At 40.1% G+C, this 24,089-nt stretch overlaps 1 protein-coding gene across 2 annotated transcripts in view; it reads left to right on the top strand.

The window, feature by feature from the left end:
- The window catches only part of ranbp10 (RAN binding protein 10), a 52,465-nt gene that overhangs the window by 4,377 nt on the left and 23,999 nt on the right, over window positions 1–24,089 (top strand). For both annotated transcript variants that reach the window (XM_078257771.1, XM_078257769.1), the window contains exons 2-3: window positions 10,295–10,406; window positions 21,465–21,517. In XM_078257771.1, coding sequence (XP_078113897.1) covers window positions 10,295–10,406; window positions 21,465–21,517 — 165 coding nt within the window. The remainder of the gene's footprint in view (window positions 1–10,294; window positions 10,407–21,464; window positions 21,518–24,089) is intronic.

Genomic DNA, 24,089 nt, shown 5'->3' with positions numbered 1-24,089 from the left:
CGTTTCCAGGCAAAATAGAATAGGAAAAGATGTTTATATGTTGTTTAGACACAAATACATATTAATAAATGACATGTTGATGTTTGAAAATCTCTAGGTTTTGATATAAATGCAAAAAATCGATTTTCTAATATTGCACCTGTCAATACAGAACGAAATATTCTGTAGCCTATTTTGCCGCCAATACTGCCGACGTTGTCTTTGCTGTAATCAAATCAGTATATATTTTATGTTTAACATGGTATTTAATTTTATCAATGGGAAACATACATGTGTCCAGACAAGGCTAGCAGCTAAGCACCGCGTCAGACACGTTTCTGGTGTGAAAAGACAGAAAAATCCACGTGGCTGACACGCAGCAGAAACGCCACGCTAACGTGGCGTGTCCGTTTATATTTCGGCTCCCATGTTAACAGGTTAGAGCTTACACACTGCTTGCGTGAGACGCGCGTCTCACATGCGGCTCGAGCCGGGCCTGAGACAGCGTGCCTGCTACAAATGGAACCGACGGCTTATTCGTCACGCGAGATGCGAGCGTGTTGGAGAGCGTTTCAGGCAAAATATTCTGTAACATATTTTGCAGTCAATACTGCCGACGTTGTCTTGCTTTAATCAAATCAGTAGGCTATATATTTATGTTTAACAACTCTCTCCCCCATACGTCGAACAAGCCTATATATAAAGGGTAGGATAGGCTACAATAACAACGTAGTGTGTGTTCTGAGTGACGGTCCAACATCAGATAGGCTATATAGGCTCTTTACAGCTACACAAAGTTGTTATAAACAGACAGCCCACTTACCCATTTTTCAGAGTTTGAATCTTTCGCGCTATGTCCCGAGATCAGCCCTCCCTGTACCTAGCAGCAGGAGTAGCGCCGCGTCAGACACGCTTCTGGTGTGTAGGACACAGAAAAATCCACGCAGCCGCCACGCTTCTGAGACGCAACAGAAACGCCACGCTCGCGTGACGCATCCAGTGTGTAACCGGCCTTAGGTAGAGTAGGTCTAGACCACACTATCATTTACAGAGACCCAACAATTCCTCCAAGAGCAAGCATTTGGTGCAACAGTGGCAGGAAAAACTTCTTTTTAACAGGCAGAAACTTCAGACACTTTGGTGGGCGGCCATCTGCCACATATACAGATATACAAAAAATATAGAGTTTATTAGCATCACAGTATCAGGGAGAGGATCTACAGCCAGGCCATACAGAGTAATGGCATGAAATATACAGCCACTACATGAACCATCAAAAACTCAATCAAATAAAACAAAATAAACTGGATGGGGTTAAACTGCACTAAAAGAGGGACAAGTGTAGAGTTAACCGCCAACACAATTTGTCACAGAATGAAGGCAATTTATAGATAAACCCAACACGGTACACTAGGGCTGTGAGCTTAATCAAATTTGTAATCGTGATTACTATTTCGACTCCTATGGATCACAAAAACAGAGTAATCGAAAAAAAAAATAATTGTTTACGCAGTGTTATTGTCTGCTATAAAAATTTGGTCCGCCGCTGAAGGAGCGATTGCCGCAGCTCCTTTCAATGTTTTAAAAAAAAAAAATGTCATGAAGTCGTAATTACACCAAAGATCCTCTTAACTAAACCGTCTCCGATTACACGACTCTCGCAAAGTCATGGCAACCAAATAATCACCAGCGGCGAAAGCCAACCATGGAAACCGTGTGAAATGTGACAGCTACAGTCACTTGTAAATTAGCGTTATGGGCACTGACTTTGATGAATTTACTGTTTATCAGACCCCAGATGAGACAAGAAGCTAACGTTAGCTAACCCTGTGGTCCCTCTGCCTTTGACTCCCCGCTGCAGGCGACGTTGTGTCCCCCCGACGCGCTGTAACGTTATTCACTTACTGTTTAAAATGGTTTCCAGGTTAGTGGGGATGCATACCACTCAAAACCAACATGAAAAAACGTAGTAATGTTCCCTCAGCATTTTGTTTTGTTGTTAAACTGTATGTAAAGTGCTGGATTTTTCTTTAGCGGAGGTTAGCTAGCAAATAAGCCCACTGACGGCGACGTTTTTGTTCATATTTTGGCACAATGTTTAGTAATGACAGTAGTATTGGTCATAGTGAGTGGAAATGTGATGTGAGATGCACATTGTGTTATGTATCTGGAATAGTTCATTAGCTGTGTAACGTTATGTGTGATATCTGTAAAGCTGAACCGACTCACAGTAGTAAAACAGATTTTATTCTGATCCAAAGAGTCTTTCTGTGAGAGAGAGGACACTAACATTATATCCTGAAATGTTAATAATTGTAAAATATATGACGCTTCCTAGAAACGATTGCAAATACCCCCCCCACCCAAAGGTTAATGAGTAATCGTGTTAAATCATTGTGATTTCAATATTGACCAAAATAATCGTGATTATAATTTTTTCCATAATCGCACAGCCATACGGCACACACGCCACTTTAAGCAGTTTTATACACTCAAACTGCCTATTCACAGCACATGGATGGATGGATGGAGATGGGTCCCAGCGCCAGAGGTGGGCCGAGCCTGGAGCTCTGCAGCGGGATGCTAGCGGATAGACCCACTGGATCCTACCTGCCCAGCACCTAATGGCTGACGGACAAAGTTAGCGACTAGCTGATAAACTTAGGAAAGAGGCATTTAGCAGCATAAGAGACAGATATTTCCATCAGGAGTCAACCCAAAACAGAGCTAGAAACATGATCAAGTTTATTTGTTTTTTCTGGATGTGTAAATAAGAAATTGTCTGCAAACCCATTGGTCATAACAATGTTTAAGATCAATGATATGCAAATCCCCCAAGGGCCCAAAAAAAAAGAAATAATTTAATACAACTTTAAGCTTCTGCACTTGTGGCAGCACATCGCTCCAAATCCATTGGAGATAATTCACCTTCTTCTGACATGAACCATGATATGCTGACCATCATCTAAACCACTTCACAATCGGATGCAAATCAATGAGTGATGTAGGTCACAGCCTGACCAAGCTACATAACAGAACTATATAGTCTGTACAAATCTGACACGGAATCCTGAGATCGCCAAAGAAGACTGGACATCCTTCAATCCTTGGTTGTTTTTCACAATTCTTACCTTGAAAATCAGGAATGACAAGAGACAAAGAGACAGAATGACAAAGCACAATGGAGTCATCTATTGAGAAAGCGCTTGATAAAGTGCCAAGGATGAAGACATAGCTTTTGGTCCAGTTATACAAGGCCTAATTGCTCATAGTAACAGCCCCAGTGGCCCATAGTCCCAGATCTGCCCCTTCATGACACCTTGGACTAGTCCAAGTTCATTAAACACACTTTTAAGTACTGCTAAAAGTTAGAAATCGTAGCTGTGTAGCTACGTAGCTGCTCATCGACGTTATGGCTAACGGCAATTTTTTGAGGGCTGTTTAGTAATTTATTACTATGTGAAAGATGTGAAACACTTCTAAAAAAAAAAACATTCTTTTGATTCCCCTTGAGATAGTTGAAAGACTAGCTTTCAAAATGTTCAATGAGCAGTTAAGAGTTTACAGTTTTAAAAGGTCCCCCATATTCACACCGGTGTGTTCAGTGATCCTGGCTGATTCAGGTTTAAGTTTGGCAGCTCTTTGATGGGAATTTTGTGAGGTATCTAAATTCCACATACTACTAATACAGAGGTGTGTTTCAGGAGCGGGTAGTATATCAATCACAGATTGGATGGTTCAATCCCCGGCTCCGCCTGTCTTTTAAACAAGACCCCGAAACGTGATTGCTTCCAGCCAGGAGGCCAGCATCCTGTATAGCAGTGGTTCCCAACCTGGGGTCCGGGGACCCCTCTGAGGGGGTGGCAAAGATCACAGGGGGTGCGGTGCGCAAGTCTTTATCTGGTTTGAGGTTGAGGTAAAAAAAATAAATATTGTTGAATATATAATGTATACAAACATGTCTGTATAAAAACTATGTATTTTTGTTCTCGCTTAAAATTGTAGGCAGCCTACTTAGTAGGCCAAACCTCCAGGACCTCTTAACCTGGGACCCTTGCTGTCATCAGGTCAGCTGCTAGCTGCTATCATCCTCGTTTTTCCTGCCGCCACGGCATCACTATTTTATGAATGAAACATGGCGGAGAAACGTAAAAGTGCTCATAACTCCTCTGTATCAAAAAAGAAAGTAAGGCTCTATCTCGAGAGTTACCTCAACTTTGGTTTCGGAGGGGGGGGCTCAGCTTTTCTTAAACATAAGTAATGGGGGGCGCCAAGGAAAAAAGGTTGGGAACCACTGCTGTATAGTAACTTCACCACCATCGGTGAGTGCTTCAATTTGTGGCACATTACAAAGCACTTTATAAATGCAGTTTTATAAATGCGTTTTGGACAAAATGCCCTTCTGTAATAATAATCTCTCTTTGCAAAATATTGCAGCTAACATTAACATTAGCTGTCTCCATGAAGCTCCCAGCTGAGCTCCTATAACTCACAACGCAGTTAGGAAACAAGAACGAGCCAATTAATGATAACATAAGCATTTGACTTGGCGGATGACAATTTTCAATTTGTGGTAAATCAGTATTTTCCATCCTTCTTTTTATACCCAGCTGCAACCTGTCACTGCCTCTCTACTACTTGGTCTCTACTGTAGCTCCGTGCCCTAAGATATCACAATACCTTGTGTTGCTCACTCCCGCTGACTTGTTCATCAGACGTGACAAAAGCATTTGGTTTTCACATGCGGGTATGCCAAGGCGAGAATGGCGAGATCATAGAACTAATTGTATTTCTTTGGGCGAGATTCACCAGCGTTAGCCAACACATAAAAAATACACCTTCGAATAGTAATTCAAGCATTCGATTAGTACTGATTTTTTTTTTTTTACTATTATTCCAAAAGCCCTACAATGTTCATCCTTGGAGCTAGATTAGTTGAATCATGACTAATGTCTTGTTCCTCCCATCAGACAAAAACTACAGGAAGTAAACTAAAAATGAATTTAAATATTGTTCTGTTGAATACACACTGTATACAGAGACAATGTGCAATTAGTCCCGCCCACACTGGAGGAAAAAAACAATCGTTCTCCATGTGACTTTTGCGTGAAGGTGCCTCCTTGTCAATTCTGTCTGCTAGCAAACAAGAGGAAAATACCTTAAAGCTGCTGTGTAACTAAGTTTTTTTAAGCTGCTGAACCGAAAACCTGACCCTTTAAGAAGACAAAAGTGGACACAGGCAATAAGACGTGAGGCATCAGCAGGAAATGGGGAAATTGGTGGGGTCCTTACATGTTACATTTGCAGCAATCATTTTGTCACTAAGTTAAATATCCAAATGTCAGTTTTAGGCTAACTATATTTTATTTTGACAGAATTCCACTTGTGTTATAGTGGAATGTGGCTAAATCAGAAAGCTATGCAGTGTTATGTTTGCAAGAGCCTCAGCTTGCTAACACATAGCTAACATTAGCGTACAGCTAACATGTCCTCTCTGCTAGACAGTGGGGCTAAAATAATCATTCGACACACTTAGATTCAATGTTTTTTGCTAGATACAGACATTTTGTTAGCATTTCAGCCCTGGGTTGCATAGTGTTTTTGATATTTTTTTTTTTTTTAAATCTGCTGTATCGACTATATTAGTATTAATATTGAATTTTATTTAGATGTAACTGCCAGATTTGGAGGCTTTGCAGCCATTTTGCCACTGGTCTGTTGTCACTTTTCAGCAACTGTCAGAAATGCCCAATATCGCCAACAATTACAGTCTGAACAATTTGGCGTGAATGTGGGATTAAGTGGTTACAGTGTTTGTCAGTAATGGGCAGAACTGTAAACCCTTTTCTTGTTAGTTGTTAGAATTTTCTGTGTGTCATACTTACTGCTTTTGGGGCTTAACAGTACTTGTAAGTGCAGACTAAACCGGTGTACACAAACAGGCAATATGTAGCCCTACACTGCATGGCCAGATATTAAACTTTGTCTTCAGATCTTCAATTCTAAAGAAAAAAAAAATAAGACTTTGAAATTGTTCTTGAGCTGAAGTAACTTTTCCACTTAACACTAAACAAATGCCAGAGAGTCTGTGTTTCTTCAACCAATCGAACAGTTCATCAAACAGCCTAGCATGGAATCTAAAAGAAGGGGTTGTCATCTTTTGTGTGCTTTGGCCAAAGTTTGGTTGCTTCTGAGATGTGAGGACAAAGGTATGTGTGTGTGTGAAGAAGGCGTCAGGTAAAACATTAGCAAAATGGTTTGATTTAAATGGCATTGATTCTTCATTGGTCACGTCGTGCTATTCACTTTTCTGCTGCTGACGGGAAGAGGCAGAGGACACTAAGTGATAGATGTTATACTTTCCCTTGCTTGTGGTCAAGGCTAAAACCTGGAGTGGGATTACTGGTTTCCTAGTAAGCAATTAAGGAGTCACTGCTGAGGGGTAAGAACAGGACATTAACCTTTGATCCTTGACCTCTCTGCTGGAGAGGTTTGATGTCACATAACAGCTGAAAGGTGTAACACTGCCGTGTCTGTTTCTCAGAGGACATTTTTATTTCAATTCAGGAGGTTTATGTCTCTAAAACACCCGTAGACAGTTTCTCCTAATCACCTGACAATGTAAAAAAATCCTACAAAATGTAAAGGTTTTGCTTTTGCTTTCATAAACGCAACATTTTGAATTTAGGATTGTCATTAAGGGGGTGGTTGGTGCTGTTAAAAGCAGTAGCCATTTCTCCTACCCATCTATGCAGTTGTAAAGAGACCTGTTGGCCTACTGACGACACGTTTTTCACGAGGAGCAGCTAAAAATAGACGCCATGAATGTTGCTGCAACCATTGGACCGGACAATCGCACACAAACACACATGCACTGCTGGTACCATGAATAAACACGGATTTGTTGAGTCGTAGAACGGGCAGAATTGAAAGTAATGGTATATCATGGTTACTAGTGGAGTCACTCATATTCATTTGGTTATTCCTTGGCCGTTTTACTTGATGACATTGATGCACAAGCATATGTGTAGCCTATATTTTATGTATTAATAGTGTTCTGCAACTTCTCATGTAATAATGTACTTTATTTGTCATTTTGAAACGGCATTTCTTTTTGGGATTTACACAAACCGAATGATAGGCCGAGCAGTTAGATGTTTAGTGTCTTGCTCAAGGGCACCTCAGCAGTGCCCAGTAGGTGAACTGGCACCTCTCCAGCTACCAGTGGACTTGAACCGACTAGCCTCCGGTTCCCAAGCCAAGTCTACTGAGCTACTGCCGCCCCCATTTACTTTAATTCAATATCATAGTGATGTCAGTTTTAAGGAATGATCGCATGACATTTATCTCCTGTAAACATTGTCTGTACATGGTGTGATGATGATTTCACGAACGGTAAAATCACTACGAGCTTAAATGTTACATTTAAAAATGCAGAAGTTAAGTATGTCAAAGTTAAATATAGACCACAACACTAAGCTCAGTTTCAGTCAACTAGCATATTTGATCATTATTATATGTCTTGTATGTTCCCAGCTGGCAGTGTGTTTAGTGGCTGGAACTTCCATGCTCTGTCTGTGTCTTACACACACACACACACACACACACACACACACACACACACACACACACACACACACACACACACACCAGCTGCTTCGTTTAAGATTACAGCCTATCTACATTTCAAACATGTCAAACATAGAGCTCACAACTTTATCAGGACAGGTGAACTCAGTCAATGGTGTGATTTATATGTAACAGAAAGCAATGCACATGTTTACTGCAGAGCCTAGATGGCAGTTATACAACAGCTACTGACCATTGTAATCTCTCTCTCTCTCTCTCTCTCTCTCTCTCTCTCTCTCTCTCTCTCTCTCTCTCTCTCTCTCTCTCTCTCTCTCTCTCTCTCTCTACCCTCATGACCCGAGGGATTGCATAAGCAGCCATCTGAATATAGAATGACGGACCGTAATGACTGTTGTACTTAAATCTAATTGGTCCAGAGGCAATACATGAGCCCTATGACCCTGTTACTGACATCTTTACCACTTATTGTAGATAAAGTGTATTATCTTTACACACATAGACAAAAGAAAAAGTAATTTACTGTATAACCTCATTATACAAAAGTGAGATTACATTGTAGATTGCAGTACATCAAGTCAAGATAGATGTGACTATCTGATATGTGCATTGATAAGCTGTCCTAGAAAATGAAGAATGATACAGAGGAACTTCTTCATCAAACTTGTTCAGGGATAAGAAATAAAGCACAGTAGATCAGCCCTAAAAGAGTATCGTCACACGGCTGAAAAGACCATTTTCAGCGTGTAGCTTGCTAGCTTGGAGGTTCTGGTTGTTGTTTACCGAAGCAACCGGAGTTTAGAACGGCAATACAAAGAAAGCAGAAGGTGAGGGACATCCGGTGGAATTTCCGGCAGTGCCGGAACTATCCGGTAAATTAACTGTTGTCTATCCAGACTAGTGGAAAGCCAAGGGAAATACTAGATTTGTGTCATATAATTTTTTTTAAGTTCATGGGACATAACGCATTTTAAATGTAAAAAATAAGGATATAGTTTATCCACACTACAATTTTAAAGATGCTGAACACCCAGTTGGTGTAAACTAAATACACTGATAGAAGTCTGTGTCATATTTTGAGACGACAAAGGCAGATTGATTGCACAAATGTAGGATTTTTATGAGCACTCGGCTTTCCCTTGGCTGCTTTTGGGATTTTGGTAGAAAATCAGCAATCAAACACAGGCCAAAAGTTATTCTAAAGCTCAATTTTGCTGGTGAAATAAAATTGGAAGCAGCAGGCTAATGTCCCTTTGTCAACTGTTGGCTTAAGCCCCTTTATGACCAGAGGAACTTTCCCCAGGGACAAGGAGCCTTTTGGGTAACTCATTGGGTTTGAGCGCAGGGACCGGGGTCTAATTTAGGGGCCGAGGACATTTTCCAGGAGCATTTTACCCCCCTAAATGTACCTGCTCGGTTGGTAGTACTTTACGAAAGTACAGGCTGCAGAGTTTTTTTACCCATGCGACCACCAGCAGATGATGTTGCTTTTTCATACGTCAGCGGACGGATTTGCATAATCTTCACAGGTACAGTGGTGCTCATAAGTTTATGAACCCATGCTAAAGTTGACTAAAAAGAGGAATAAAAAAAAAATCATCTTTTGGAAATTGATCTTAATGCCTTAATTAAAAAAATGAGGAAAAATCCAACCTTTAAGGACACCAATTTTCTTTGTGAATGAATATCGTAAATAAATAAATGTTCTTCCTTAAAATAGAGGGGGCATAAGTAAGTACAGCCCTATGTTTAAATTCCCATAGAGGCAGGCAGATTATTATTTTTAAAGGCCAGTTATTTCATGGATCCAGGATACTATGCATCCTGATAAAGTTCCCTTGGCCTTTGGAATTAAAATAGCCCCACATCATCACATCCCCTTCACCATACCTAGAGATTGGCATGGGGTACTTTCCATAAAATCATCTCTCAATGCAAATCAAACCAGCTATTAGGCTAACCGACATAAAACCATGCCAATCTCTAGGTATGGTGAAAGGTATTTGATAATGTGGGGCTATTTTAATTCCAAAGACCAAGGGAACTTTATCAGGATGCGTAGTAACCTGGATACTATGCATCCTGATGAAGAGATGATGCAGAGATGATTTTACAGAAAGTACCCCATGCCAATCTCTAGGTATGGTGAAGAGTATGTGATGATGTGGGGCTATTTTAATTCCAATGGCCAAGGGAACTTTATCAGGATGCATAGTATATATGCCATAGTATATATATATAAAAATATGCCTGCCTCTATGGGAATTTAACATAGGGCTGTACTTACCTATGCCCCCTGTATTTTAAGGAAGAACATTTATTTATTTATGATACATTATTCATTCACAAAGAAAGTTGGTGTCCTTTTAAAGGTTGGATTTTTCCTTTTTTTTTTTTTTTTAATTAAGGCATTAAAATTAATTTCCAAAAGATGATTTTTTTTTATTCCTCTTTTTAGTCAACTTTAGCATAGGTTCATAAACTTATGAGCACCACTGTATCTAGGCAATGGTGGAAACCCAGATAACGGGCTGCAGGAACCTTTCGGTTCCTTGAAAAGTTGTTCCTAAGTTGGACGAAAAGTGGGTGGAAAGGCAGTAGTAGTTCTTTTCAGTGGAACTCAATGACGGCACAAACCTTGACAATGCATTTTCCAGAAGATTTTACTCCTGACATGAAATTATGTTATCATATTGTTCATGAACACCTTATATTTCTCTTCTTGCAGGCCATGGAAAGAACCACAAGGACGCAGCATCAGTGCGAGCCACACACCCAATCCCTGCTGCCTGTGGGATCTACTACTTTGAAGTCAAGATTGTCAGCAAAGGTCGAGACGGGTAAGGAGATTCTGGAAACATGTTTTATCATTAATTACATTTTTGTGCCTACATGAAAATTATAGCTATTAGCAACAAACAATAAGTCATTATTAGGGCTGTCAATCGATTAAAAAATGTAATCTTATTAATTACATACTCTGTGATTAATTAATCGAAATTAATCGCATACATAATTAACGGTGCCTGAACCGATACTTTTTAAGAAAGTAAAAAAAGAAAAGAAAAAAAAAGGGTACTAAACAACAGTTGGTGACATTAAAGAACGGCTTGTTTATTGCTAAGGCCATATGGTCAAAATTAAATGATTTAATAATAATGAATAACAATAACTAATTTAAGTAGTGAATTGCTGTTGAACCATCAGATGGGAAAAGGACATTTACAATAACTTCAAATGCACCACGAGGCTGTAGTTTACCAGTTTCATTGAACGCACCATCTGTGTTGTTTTTTCGAAGGCAGCTGCAGATTGTTACATACCGGTGTTGAATCCTCTACAGTGAAACACAGTCAAACTTTACACCGTTTAGCGTTAGCTGTCAGCATTTTAACCGTGTTTAATCCAGCTACTAGCTAGCGGTAGGCTAACGTTAGCTGCTGTCGAGTATAGTGTTAACTGGCGTCATGTGCAGCGGTGTTTGTGTTGCAGAGCATCAGAGAGAAGCGTAGCCATATCGGTGGCACCAGATTTCGGTAGCCAGGGTTGGCAGGAAGAAGATTTTTACAAGTAAATGTTCCAATTAATAATCCAGGCAGAACATTCTCGTCTCCCTCCTTCATTTTACAGTCCATTGGTGGCTAGAATGGCTCCGGGTAAAACGTCAACATGGAATGGATTAATCTGCGTTATTTTTTTTAACGCGTTATTTGTTCTCAGATTAATTAATCGAAATTAACGCGTTATTTTGACAGCCCTAGTCATTATCAAAACGCAATAATTGGTCATGAGTCTAATTTATCTCAGTACCATAGCATTGGCTCTAGGGATAGCAATGTCTTGACAATTTTTGACAGGATTACTGTGTGAAAATGGTACAGAAATTAAGAGTTTGCAGAGGATGAATGATAATGTCTTTGCTCATGGTTACCTAACAGCACCACTTGCCCAAAATTCATCACAGGGTACTTCGAAAGCAAAAGTAACAGCATGAGAAAACACACTCAGTTGGTTCAGTTTGTGCTAAGCAATAGCTACACACACACACACACACACACACACACACACACACACACACACACACACGCACACACATTTTCTGTCTTCCCTGAGATGACTTAAGTCTCAACCCTCTAAATCATTCACACTAAATGTTAGCTAAAATGAAAAATGTTAACATGCTAAATTGAACTGGAGAAGAGTGTTTTTAACGTGTTTTTAATTTTGATGGAAGCTCACACTAGTCTGCAACTCGCTGTGTGTGCGCTCTCAAAGTAAGAAATTGTATCTAACATGCCTAATACTAGTGCCAGTACCCTCAAAGTGATACCGATACAAATAACGTAACGTTTTGGTGGCATCTCGGCACGCTGAGCTGTTAACTCCGTCACTTACACCGCGCTCGACTTCAGCCACCCGCAGACTGTATGGGTTGTAGCTGCTGCGGTAGTGAGCCATTTACAAGTCCCATTAACTCGAAGAGTACTGGCTGATATTGCTTGCCAACGTACCCCAACAAATAGTACATTTTTCCTAGATCTGGGTACAAAAAGGATCAAATGCAGGTATCGTTTTCAAAATTTTGATACTATTATGTTTTGTTATTTCGGTTGATTCCGATATCCAGCCCTAATGCTCTTGGTATGGATGTTAATGTGCTGACATGCTTAACATTAAACGTTAAATGGTATCATATTAGCAAGCTCACTTTGCATGTTAAGATGCTAACATTGGTGCGCTATCAATGTTTGTGGCCTCATAGATTTCTACACACCTAGACTATGACAATTTATAGTTCCATTAGGAGTGGAACGGTACACTAATTCACGGTTTGGTATGCACCGCGGTTTTGGGATCATGATTCAATTTTTTTCCATTTATTTTGAAATGCAAACATTCAACAGTGGCCCGTTGACCATAATTCGTACTGTAAAGACCTTTTCACACCGGGGGTGTTTAATAAAAAGGTTTGAATATTCGCGTACGCTTACCATTTCAGTGGGACAGTGAGAGGTTCTTCTGGGGATGCTGCTGTGGTGAAGCGGTGAAGATCTCAAGTGAATGTACAGTAGCTAGAGTCTGCAGTTTGAGCACAAATAAGTGCTGCAGCTCCTCAAGATCAACAGAGATGTCCTGTCTTGTTTCCCCGGCTGCTGAGTGGAGCGACGGGGGTTAGTTTTGGGGCTCAAGCCCCCTGTGCTGTACGACCACAGCCGGGACAATTTTGACAGTAATCGTTTGGGTCCCAGTTTGTACTGGACCAAGGAAGTCACATAATGAATGTCCCGCATAGGGTCGCACGATATTGACAAAATGTGATATCGCTTATGAATATTGCGATATAGATATTAATGTCTATATTTTTTAAACCTATGTAAAATTACGAAAGTTATGGGAAAATGCATCAAAATAGATTGATAACAAATAAAACAAGTTCTCTTACAACACAAGGTTTATTTCAACTTACTGGTACAACATGAATAAATAAATAAATAACGACCATGTCTACAGAACAGGACATGTTTTACTGGTTGTGCAGTATAAAATAAATAAATAAAGAGAACAGGACACAACTTTTCTTTTGCTTCACTGATTCACTTACACTGTCACTCTGTCGAAATATGCACACACGTGGTACGCAACATAGGGTTTGTCACGTAGTGGACCCGTGCGTTGACGTGTACTAACATGTGCAAGTGGCACGGTAACTGGCCAATGAAAGGATGACCATTATAGGGTTTCAAGCGGGCTCTAAATCAAACACAACTAAGCCACACAGCCAACGGACGCTCCACAATATAAACAAAATATTGCAAATATTGCAACCCCTTTCGATATAATATTGTGCAACGTGATATTGCGTTAACGATATTGGCTTGATATATCACGCACCCCTAGTCCTGTACATGGGGATGAATACACATACCGTTACAGCCCTAGCAGTTTTTCTAGGAAGGGTAGTATACACTGTGAAATTGTCAGCACCAGTACATTTTAATTTCATGTGTATTGTAATGTGTTTTCAGGCTAGTTAGGTCCGTGTGTAGTTCTATGGTTGTTTTTTCCTCCATAATGTGTCAAACATTAGAGTGCACTTTCTTTGCTCGTCTTTGTTTCCTGTGGTTGTTTTGGTAAGGTCGGACATCCCTGGCTCACTGTGATGGCTTGTGAATTTTTAAACTTGCTTAAGCAGCATTTCCCTCACCTTGAGTCTGCATAAAAACGGCAGTCTTTATCACTGTTCCAAGTGTATTGCCAAATACAACAGTGCCTCCAAATATGTCACTCACGACCTCTATCAGACTGGTCTCAGTCTTGTTGCCAATATCTGCATCAGCTGTCCGGTTCTCCCAATGTTAGTGCCACGACAGAGAGAGTTGCATCAACAGTGGTAGACATTTAAACTCTGTTTAAACTGCTGTGTCAGGGAAAATTGTGACGTTACAACCCAAAAGGGGTTAAGCAACATGCCATGGCTCATCAAATCTGAAGGACAAAACCCAACTGTTGAAGTTTTATGTTGCTGAAAAATCAAAAGATGCATCCTAACTGCACCAGAGTTATCTCCACATTTGGCCCATTTAGTTCTAGAAGCAGGAATGAGGCATTGCAAATGTACATCAAAAAAGAACATCCAACAGAGATGCAATGCAGAATAGGGCCTAGGCTTTTCCACCATGTTTTAGTGGTTCAGGGTGATACATTATTTAAAATACTATCAGAGAAATTGTATTTGTAGGCAGATTGTAAAGCCTTTATTCTACAGGCTCTACAGGCACTACAAAAATGTGCTTCACATCTGGTCTTACAGTTTCATCATGCTATTGCATGTACTGATATGTTGACCAGAGTACACTCAGCGTTAACCAAATGTTTCCCCCATGATTACACCAATCCAGTTTGCTCCAAGATAGCAGCCAAAATAAGTGACATCATGCACTGTTCCTGAAGTAACTAAATGAATAACTGATTTCAAACTGAATTTTACAGTAAGCCACATTACTGGCCCTTAGCTAAAGCATCTGCTGGGGTTGTTTTGGTTGTTGATTAGTACCAGCAACTCTGCAATTACTTTGCCAGATGCTTAGATTCCTGGCTTTCAAAGGTCAAACCTTTTTGACCTGTTCTCTGCATTGGAAACTCCCCCCTCATCCTCCCCAATAAAAGTCTCAGGTTGCATAATATACTGTTTAGTTACACTCCCCAGTTCCAGTTGAGCAGCTCTGTGCAAACAGAACAAAACAGTGGTGTAAAAGACGTGAAGAGTGTCTGTATGTGTAACTACTACGTTAGCTGTAAATAGGAAAGTTTTCCGAATCAACTTGGCTGCTTGATTTGAAACACCAGACAGCAGCAGTGTGATCGTATGGAGTGATTGTCTGGTTCACTGGACTAGAAGCAGGACTTAACAACATCTTGAATTCATATTTGAGTTGCAACATGAAATAATGACATATACCATATGATGCACTTCACAAAACAAGTGGACATTCATTTCTTTTGTTTCATAACATTACAGTGCAGATAGAAGTGGTATGTCAGAAAATACTGCATGAGTAATGCCATGACATGCGTACAATACATGTGTATTTCCAAGTTAGGAACTTAAAATGAAAGCAAAATAAAGCCAAATATGATATTGACTACTGAACTCAAAAAACACAATGTCAATACTATGGCCTTAGTTCTCAGGCTTCAGTCTCTCAAAAGCATGGAGAAAAGTCTAAATGTGAAATCTCCTCACTTTTTGTGTAAGGAAATATAATTATACTATAACTATTAATATGTGCATTTAAACATTTTCGAGAACAGGATAAAACCGATTCAAGACTTATTTGTGGAAACAGCTTCTAAGCTTCAAGCCTCTGGGTGGGTGCTTCCCTTATCAGTGGTTTACTGACATTATCAACAAGCTTGGCAATTCGTGCTTATTAGTGCCATTAGTGATTTAAGATGAATGTCCCTTTACAACAGTAAAGTTACTTAGTCCTAGTTACTTATGCCCACTAGTAGTTAGTTTTCATTACTAGGATATATCGTTTTTTTGTTGTTGTTTTTTTCCGATACCGGTGCTAAAACGATACTTTTAAAACAGTGCCAGTGCCTAAACAGTGCCTGAACCAATACTTTTTAAGAAAGTTAAAGAAAAGGAAAAAAAAAGAAGGGTACTAAACAACAGTCACCGACATTAAAGAACGGCTTGTTTATTGCTAAGGTCAAAATTAAATGATTTAATAATACAGTAATAACTATAACTTATAACAATAACGTATTTCACTAGTTAATTGCTGTTGAACGACAAAAACAACCACCAGATGGGAAAAGGGTATTTTATAGGGCTGTCAGCATTAACACGTTAATCGCGATGCGATTACGGGCCGAGCATAATGCATACTTTTTTTTTTAATGGCATTAATCGCATGCCGCCATTTATTAATTTATTTTAAACTTCACTAGGCTTTGCGTCGTGCCTAACAGGCTACTATCTTGACCCTTTGCCGCACCTTTACTTATCATCAAGCTGCCATACTCCCTCGTAACACATCCTGCTGCTGCAGGCTGCAGGCATGATGGAGAAAGACAGCAGCAACACAATTCTGAATGGCGCTTTTTATTTTCCAAAACTCCCGGACGGCTCAGAAGTCGAAAGCCATATGCACATTGTGTAAAGCCGAATTAAAATATCACCGAAGCACGTCAAGCTTGAGCTACCACCTACGAGCTCAGCATAGTACAATTAACGTGACTGGAGAGTGCTACAAGTTGCCGACCTGTTGATGAAACCAAATCCCCAAAAATTACTACAGCACTTGCGAAATGGGTGGCAACTAACTGCAGACCTGTCAGCATCGTAGAAGACTTGGGTCTTAAAGACTACAGTTGGCATGTTCTGACCTGGCTCGTTGCCGTCGAGGGAGACAGTAGTTTCACTCATACACAGCCTGTACGACACGGAGAAAGAAGCCCAACTGGAACTGCTGCAAAGTGCAAACGCTGTCTCATTAACCGGTGATCCCTGGACGTTAGTGAGTAATCAAAATTATTTAGAAGTTACTGCACACTATATTGACTCTAGATTCAAATGTGTGACTAGATTCACACATTTTCTTTTGTTTACAGTAAATAAATAAATAATAAACAAATACAAATCTTAAAGTCAACTTCATAAAGTAACTTTCTTTGTATTCATTTGATTCCCAATCAAGATACACTGGTAAGAATTGCTTTCCATTGTTAATATGTACTTAAAAACAGTTCTGAAATGCAAAATAATAGAATTTTAATCATGTGATATAATATGCGATTAACTATAGAAGTTCAGCGATTAATCGCGAATAAGACAAAATTAATCGTTTGACAGCCCTAGTATTTTTGACTGCACCGTGAGGTTTCAAGTCAACGCACCGTCTGTGTTGTTTTTCCAACAACGGCAGCTGCACACTGCTTAACGTCCCGCTGTTGGATCCTCTACAGTGAAATACAGTCACACTTTACACTGTTTAGCTGTCAGCATTTAATCCAGCTGCTAGCTAACGGTAGGCTAACGTTAACTGCTGTCGAGTGTAGTGTTAACTAGCGTGACATGCGGCAATGTTTCTGTTGCCTGTAACGTCCGTTTCGGAGCATCAGAGAGCAGCGCAGGCATGTCAGTGGCACCGAAATGATGCACCGAAATCCGCGTTGCTATTCGGTCCGGTAGATACTGGTCGTTAAGACACTGGTGCCATATTAGCACCGGGTCTCGGTACCCAACCCTATTCATTACATATACTTCTGGCTGTAAATTTTAAGTTAACTGCCACCTCTTATTATACTTTGCAGCCCAATAAAACATATTGGAATATTTTTGGCTTCAATTTAATGTTTAGCCATGGCATACTCCATATTATTCATGTGAATTGCCATTTAATATTTATATATTACTTTGAGATGTCTTTATTCTGACTATCATTGGCCTTGCCACAGGGACAGATTGGCATGTAAATTACATCAGTAGAATTGCAATGAATAAAGAGCCTATGGAAAAAAAACACTTCCTGTAAGTGGTTGAGACAAAAATATTGCAGTTGCTGTTAGGACATTGTCTTTAAGTGAAAGCCAGGTTGATGACTCACAAATCTCCAATGAATGTCCCAGTGCCTCCTATCCTTTTTAGAATATCTCTGGGTGCTGCACTCATTTGAGTAATTTCATCACTTTGGTAGTCTATGTCGATGACGTTTCATTTACGGGACAGTTCCAGTGCCGCTGTAGGTTCCGCCGGATGTCCCTCATTTTCGCCCGGATGTCCCTCACCTTCTGCTTTCTTTGTGTAGGCATTCTAAAGTCGATTCGGGAAACCTCCTCTGAGCTACAACCGACAAGCAAATTATGTTTATCTTTTTTTGGAGTAATATTCTCATCACACACTTGACAGCCATTTTAATTCCAGAACTCGCCTCCCTATGTGCACATGTTCTACCAAAACAAGTTCCTTCCCAAGGCTATTTTGCAGAGGCACCGGCCAAGACGATTGTGACTGTGATTGGTTTACAGAAATGCCAATAAACCAGAGCACTTTTTTGTGTTCTCTGGACATAGGTCTTGCAAGCGAGACTATCACTTTGGTAACACTTATCAGAAAAACATTTTTAGCCATGCTACTGGCTTAAATAATGGCAATCTTGGTCTATCCCTCTGCCACTCTACTACTTTGATCCAGACTGAAATAATTCAACATGGATTGCCATATTTTGTACAAGCATGCGCCAACAGCATGCCAATTCTTTTCTCCAGTTAAATTGACTCAAAACATTGCTCAAAGCACAGGTTGACTACAGAAAACTATGGAGGTATTTAAGGGCCATAACTAAATACATTAATACATAAATAAATCTATAATTATATAATTAAATGTATGAATGTGTATACATTTATTGATAGCTTTATTTATGCTTTTATCACAATTAAAATTCTATTTTGCATTTCAGAACTGTTTTTAAGTACATAATAACAATGGAAAGCAATTCTTACCAGTGTATCTTGATTGGGAATCAAATGAATGCAAAAAAAGTGACTTTATGAACTTGACTATTATTTACTTACTGTAAACAAATGTGTGAATCTGTCATTATTGCACAATTCCTCCAAGTACCTAACTAAAACACCACAACAATTGACTGAGATGTAACACTAACACGTTGCTTGTACAGTACAAACAAAATGGTCCAAAAACCAGATGCCACAGCAGGACATTTAACCTTTAACAGAACAATTGACTGAGATGTAACACTAACAACCACCGTTAAGGCAAACGAGTGCAAAGTCCAGCCAGAGTCAATATAGTGTTTAGTAACTCCTAAATAATGTTGATTACTCACTGACATCCAGTGATCACCGGTTAATGAGACAGCGTTTGCACTTGGCAGCAGTTCCAGTTTAGCTGCTTTCTCCGTGTCATACAGGCTGTGTATGGTGAAACTACTGTCTCCCTCGATGGCAGAGTATATGACGGGTCAGAACATGCCAACCGTAGCACTTCTTTAAGACCCGAGTCCTCTACGATGCTGACAGGTCTGCAGTTAGTTGCCACCCATTTTGCAAGAGCTGTAGTCATTTTTTGGGATTTGGTTTCATCCACAGGTCGGCAAGTAGCACTCGCCAAAATACTGCTTTGCCTGAGCCCGCTAGCGTCAAACTGCGTCACGTTCATATGCTTAGCTCGTAGGTGGTAGCTCAAGCTTGACGTGCTTCGGTGATATTTTAATTCGGCTTTACACAATGTGCTTATGGCTTTCGACTTGTCTACTGAGCCGTCCGGCATGCGATTAAAAAAAAATGAATCGCATTGCGTCGGCCCTTAATCGCATCGCGATTAACGCGTTAACGCTGACAGCCCTATTTTTTTACACATTTATACTTTTATTTATATTTTTATACTTTTAGTTATACTTTAATCTTTTATTTATTTATTTATACTGTTATACTTTTATTGATCCATAGCGTAACTTGCTGCAGGGACAATATAAATCTGTTGACTTCAGCCATCAAAAGTCAGGGGGCGGGCTCTGCCCTGTGATTGGTTGTTGAACCTGAATGTACTGCTTTTGCCTAATTCAAGATGGCTGCGCACACAACCTACCCATAGACCGTACCTGAAACTGGTTGCAAGTGTGGCACATAGTATATTTTGGGCTGACACTTATTTTTACACAGTATGTATTATTTAACTTTTAATGACAGACCACATTTAATGTATTTCTTATATGAGTACAAACACACAAGCAGCTGTCACATGTTGCCAGAGCAACTCCTCACATCCTGAGTGGAGATTGTGTGATTTCCTAAATTTAATAAATACTGCACAATTAACTGCTTAATCTTGTTATAACTAAGTTAAACTATGTTTCCATGGATAGATGTAGCTACTATACGTCCAGAGACAATTTCCGGTTCCTGCTCAGTCAGCCAGTCAACTTAAGCTAACGTTAGCTTTGTAGAGATCGTGGGATTTCCCAAACTAAATAACTAAAGCACATATAAACACAAAACTGCTTTGCTAGCTCACTCGTGTTGTAACTAATATATCTGCATAAAAAATATTTTTTTCCATTGACAGATTTAGCTCCTGTATGTCCGCGAACTACACATGTAGCAGCTATTTTTAACATAGCGCCCTGTCAGCAACACAGCTGATGGGATCCAAACATTTCCAGTTAACTCCAGAGTGTTGTAACAAATATATCGTTTAATCCGATGAATCACTTTATATAAATATGTTACTTTTTTTGTGTTCCAATGTTATGCCTGATTTTATTTTCATGAATACAAATGTTTCAAAACCAGTTTTTGATTCAACTCCGTTATGTTGACATGGAAATGGCAGAGTAATATTTTTAGTGATGAGCCTGTGGTGTGCTCAAATGGCTCTGTGTGTGCTATCCTGCTAATTTGAGCATGTTCTAAATGTCTAGTTTGAAAACCCAATCCAAATCTAGTAGCAAACCCAACTCATAGCTCGATCCAAGAGAGCTCGATTGACTAGATGAGCCTGCAGGGGTTGTAATACGTTCATTAACCAATCAGAAGCTTTAACCCGCCCCCTGAACTTTGATGATTTATTGACAGATTTATTTTTATCGTGCAGCAAGTTACACTATGGATGAATACAACTTTAAAAGTATAAATAAATATATACAATTTTAGACATTTAATTATATTTATTTAGTTATATACCTTTAGACCCTCCATAGAAAACTCCTTGTCTTGCTTTATTATGCCAGACAGACTAATGAAATCATCCCTAGATGAACAGTTGCTGAAGTGACAATGACTGCTTGTCCCACCCGTAGTTCAATTATTTACTTCCAGTTGATTGATGTGACACCAATGTCTTTTTCCTCCCTTTTAACATCCTAGAAGTAATTGAGGAAAAAGCAGGAAACTTGTGAATAAGGCCATCCATTCGGCTTAGATAAGAAATAATTTATTGCTGGGGTGATACCAGTATTCCCAAAGTGTGCTGAGACTATGTCACACCCATACAATGTCGATGACTCGTTCAATTGAGAAAAAAGTTTTTTTTGCTGTGCTTTCGTAAGCTTGCATACATGAAAAGGATGCAGGCCAAGTGCTTATCCTTGTGTTACGTACATATGATGTCACTGCTGACCCCTAATCTTCGCTCGCTGTCTCTTTTGAAGTTCGGACGTTCCATCGGAGGCAACTCACTCTGCCATAACTAGTCCTACACAGGATATCAAAGACAGTATATTTAAAGTTGCCTCTGCCTGACACTCATCTAAGTATGATCTGAATATTTTTCAACATTAACCTGAGAAAACGCCTAAACATTGATACTCAGCTATAATGCGTAAAATCTACTACAGTTTGAATTCTTCTTCTCTTGTTGTATGCAGGTACATGGGCATTGGCCTGTCTGCCCAGGGAGTCAACATGAACAGATTGCCTGGTGAGTAATGTATGAATGATGTCACCATGACATAAACAGTATGGAGTTGGATGATGGACAGATTTGTTAGATAGGTCGATGCTGAAAATAAGGACACAATGGATACAAGGATAAGGATAATAAGGATACAGGTTACAATGGGCGGGTGGATGTCAGAATGAATTGATAAAAGCATAGTAGAACAACAGGAGTCTGTGTTTGGAGCAATCAACGACATGGGGCCAAATAAGGATTCCCAAGGTTTTTCAACATCAACGGAGTGTATGGCGAGTCCTTAATCACGCCATTGTCTAGCAATAACATTGGCTCACTGGGCCAAAGCCAGAATTACAAACATTTAACTGTCTGATTGAACCAGTGCTTTGTTTAGTTTTGGTTACACGCAGGACAGTCTGAGCAGCTCTGGAGTGGCTGGCCAAAACCTTGACCCTGAATGTTATTGGCCCAACTTCCAAGCCCTCGGACCCCATTGGTTCAGATTACAATCAAGCATCGACAGTGCTGTACGGTTGGTTTACTTTAAAATTTACATGACTAAATAGGGAGGTCTTATTCAACAATTAAAAGGATTGATTATTAGCGCTTGGGGGAGTGGGGAGAGATAGTGTGGATGGAAAATGTTTATCCACGTGTCGAGGTAAATATAGATGAAAGGAATGAAGAAGTGCCAAGAAATGGATTTTGTAAATAAGTGAAAGAAGCAACATTTATGAGATTTGGGGATGAAAGTGGGAAGAGAGGAGGACGTGTGTCATTGCATGGTAATTGGATGTGGCATGTGGATTATGTCCGAACAGTCTTGACAGCTGCAGAAAGAACATGTCAGGACATGTCACTGAACAGTCGTATGGATCAGTGACAGATGATGTTGACTTGGGCTTGCAGTCTGACCTTAGTCTAATCTGACTTAAACAAACACTGCTTCTCACTTTGTAATGGTAGACTGCTCAAACAGTTTTTTCCCTTAAAAAATAATTTTGTGCCCGAGCCTTAGCCAACACCAAACTATATGGATTTATTACACAACTTGCTTGAACTCGACGACATTCTGCTGTCTGCTAGTTCTTGATAACAGACAGCTGCTAAGAATAACACACCGTTGCCATGCATAACAGAGCGTTGCCATGGACGCAGTTCTGATCACTCTGGAGGACAGCTATCAATCCGCTGAAAGAAGTCTGGTTCATTTATCAGCTGTGGCAAAAAGTGGGGAAAAGTGGAGCAACGCCCGTCCTCCAATACAGGCAATGACAGCAGATCTGGTGAACCCCTTCAGGCTGAGTCAAGACCGTCCTGATCACCCTGTCGGGGTTGTATTCGCTATAACGACTGCCATGCTCTACATTATCCCTTACGTAATATGCATTCTTCTATACAGGATATTTGTGTGAATGTGTTTCTCACATATCCAAGGGTGTCATCATCACAAGCAAAAGCAAGTGGTGCTTTTGCATGATTCTTTGTGCAGAAAACTCAGTTTTTAAGATCCGTTGATTGAGTCGATTAGTCGGCAAAATGGTATGAGTGTTAGTCGACTAAGAATTTCTTTAATCGAGGACAGCCCTACATTGGACACTCCCAGCTTGGTAAACTCCCACACTTTTCAAACTCGATAACCCAGCGTGTCTTTCTCATATAAAGTGGTTTTCTCCACGCCCAAATTGAGATAACCCAGACCATGATCACTGAGTCCACTGCCAGGATCTAGGGAACTGTGTCCCAACCGGCAGCGGCAGATGGCCGCCCACCAAGTGTCGGGGTCTGTCCCGAGGTTTCTGCCTGATAAAAGGAAGTTTTTCCTCGCCACTGTCTGGGGTGACTATCTGTAAAGTGTCCTGAGATAACTCCTGTTGGGATTTGACACTATAAATAAAATTGAATTGAATTGAAGAAAGGTGCTACTACAAAGATTTGAAAGAAAACGAGACTCTCAACGATCATCCAAGCCTTTGTCTACTGACATATTTATTTTGTACTGGGCACTGACTATCTGTAAGTTATTTGCCAATAAAATGGCAATGCAGACTGTCACGTGATTGTGTCATTTACACTGCTGTGAGTTGAAAATGGATTTGGAAAAAAAAGTCTTTTACTTTTTCACTGTGAATATGTCTCTTTGTATCTCTTTCCTGTGCAACCCCCACTGTCCACCATGTCCCTATACACTCAGCGACACCCCCCAATACACATACAATGACATCTGTGAATGGTTCAGCGATCTCTGATGACAAGGGAGGAAGCATAGTACCCATATAGCAGCCTAGAGCCTGTATAAAGCCCCTTGCCTCTCCCAACCAATCAGACCACTCCTCTGCTCTGACCAACCACATTCTGGCTGGGGCCATTTGACCTGCTTATTGACTAGTCAAGATCTGTCCGGGGGCCGAGGTTTGTGGAATGCTGTGGACACCAGGGCAGCCAGTTCAGCAGACTCTAGAAACACACACACACACACACACACACACACACACACACACACACACACACACACACACACACACACACACACACACAAAGATCATTCATTCTCCTTTCTTCTTGATTCACGTGTCAAATGTCACACAAAGTTGTG

This window comes from Sander vitreus, chromosome 8 (genome assembly GCF_031162955.1).
Source record: "Sander vitreus isolate 19-12246 chromosome 8, sanVit1, whole genome shotgun sequence".
In the NCBI taxonomy this organism is placed as follows: Eukaryota; Metazoa; Chordata; class Actinopteri; order Perciformes; family Percidae; genus Sander; species Sander vitreus.
This window is presented reverse-complemented; position numbering and strand designations above follow the sequence as displayed.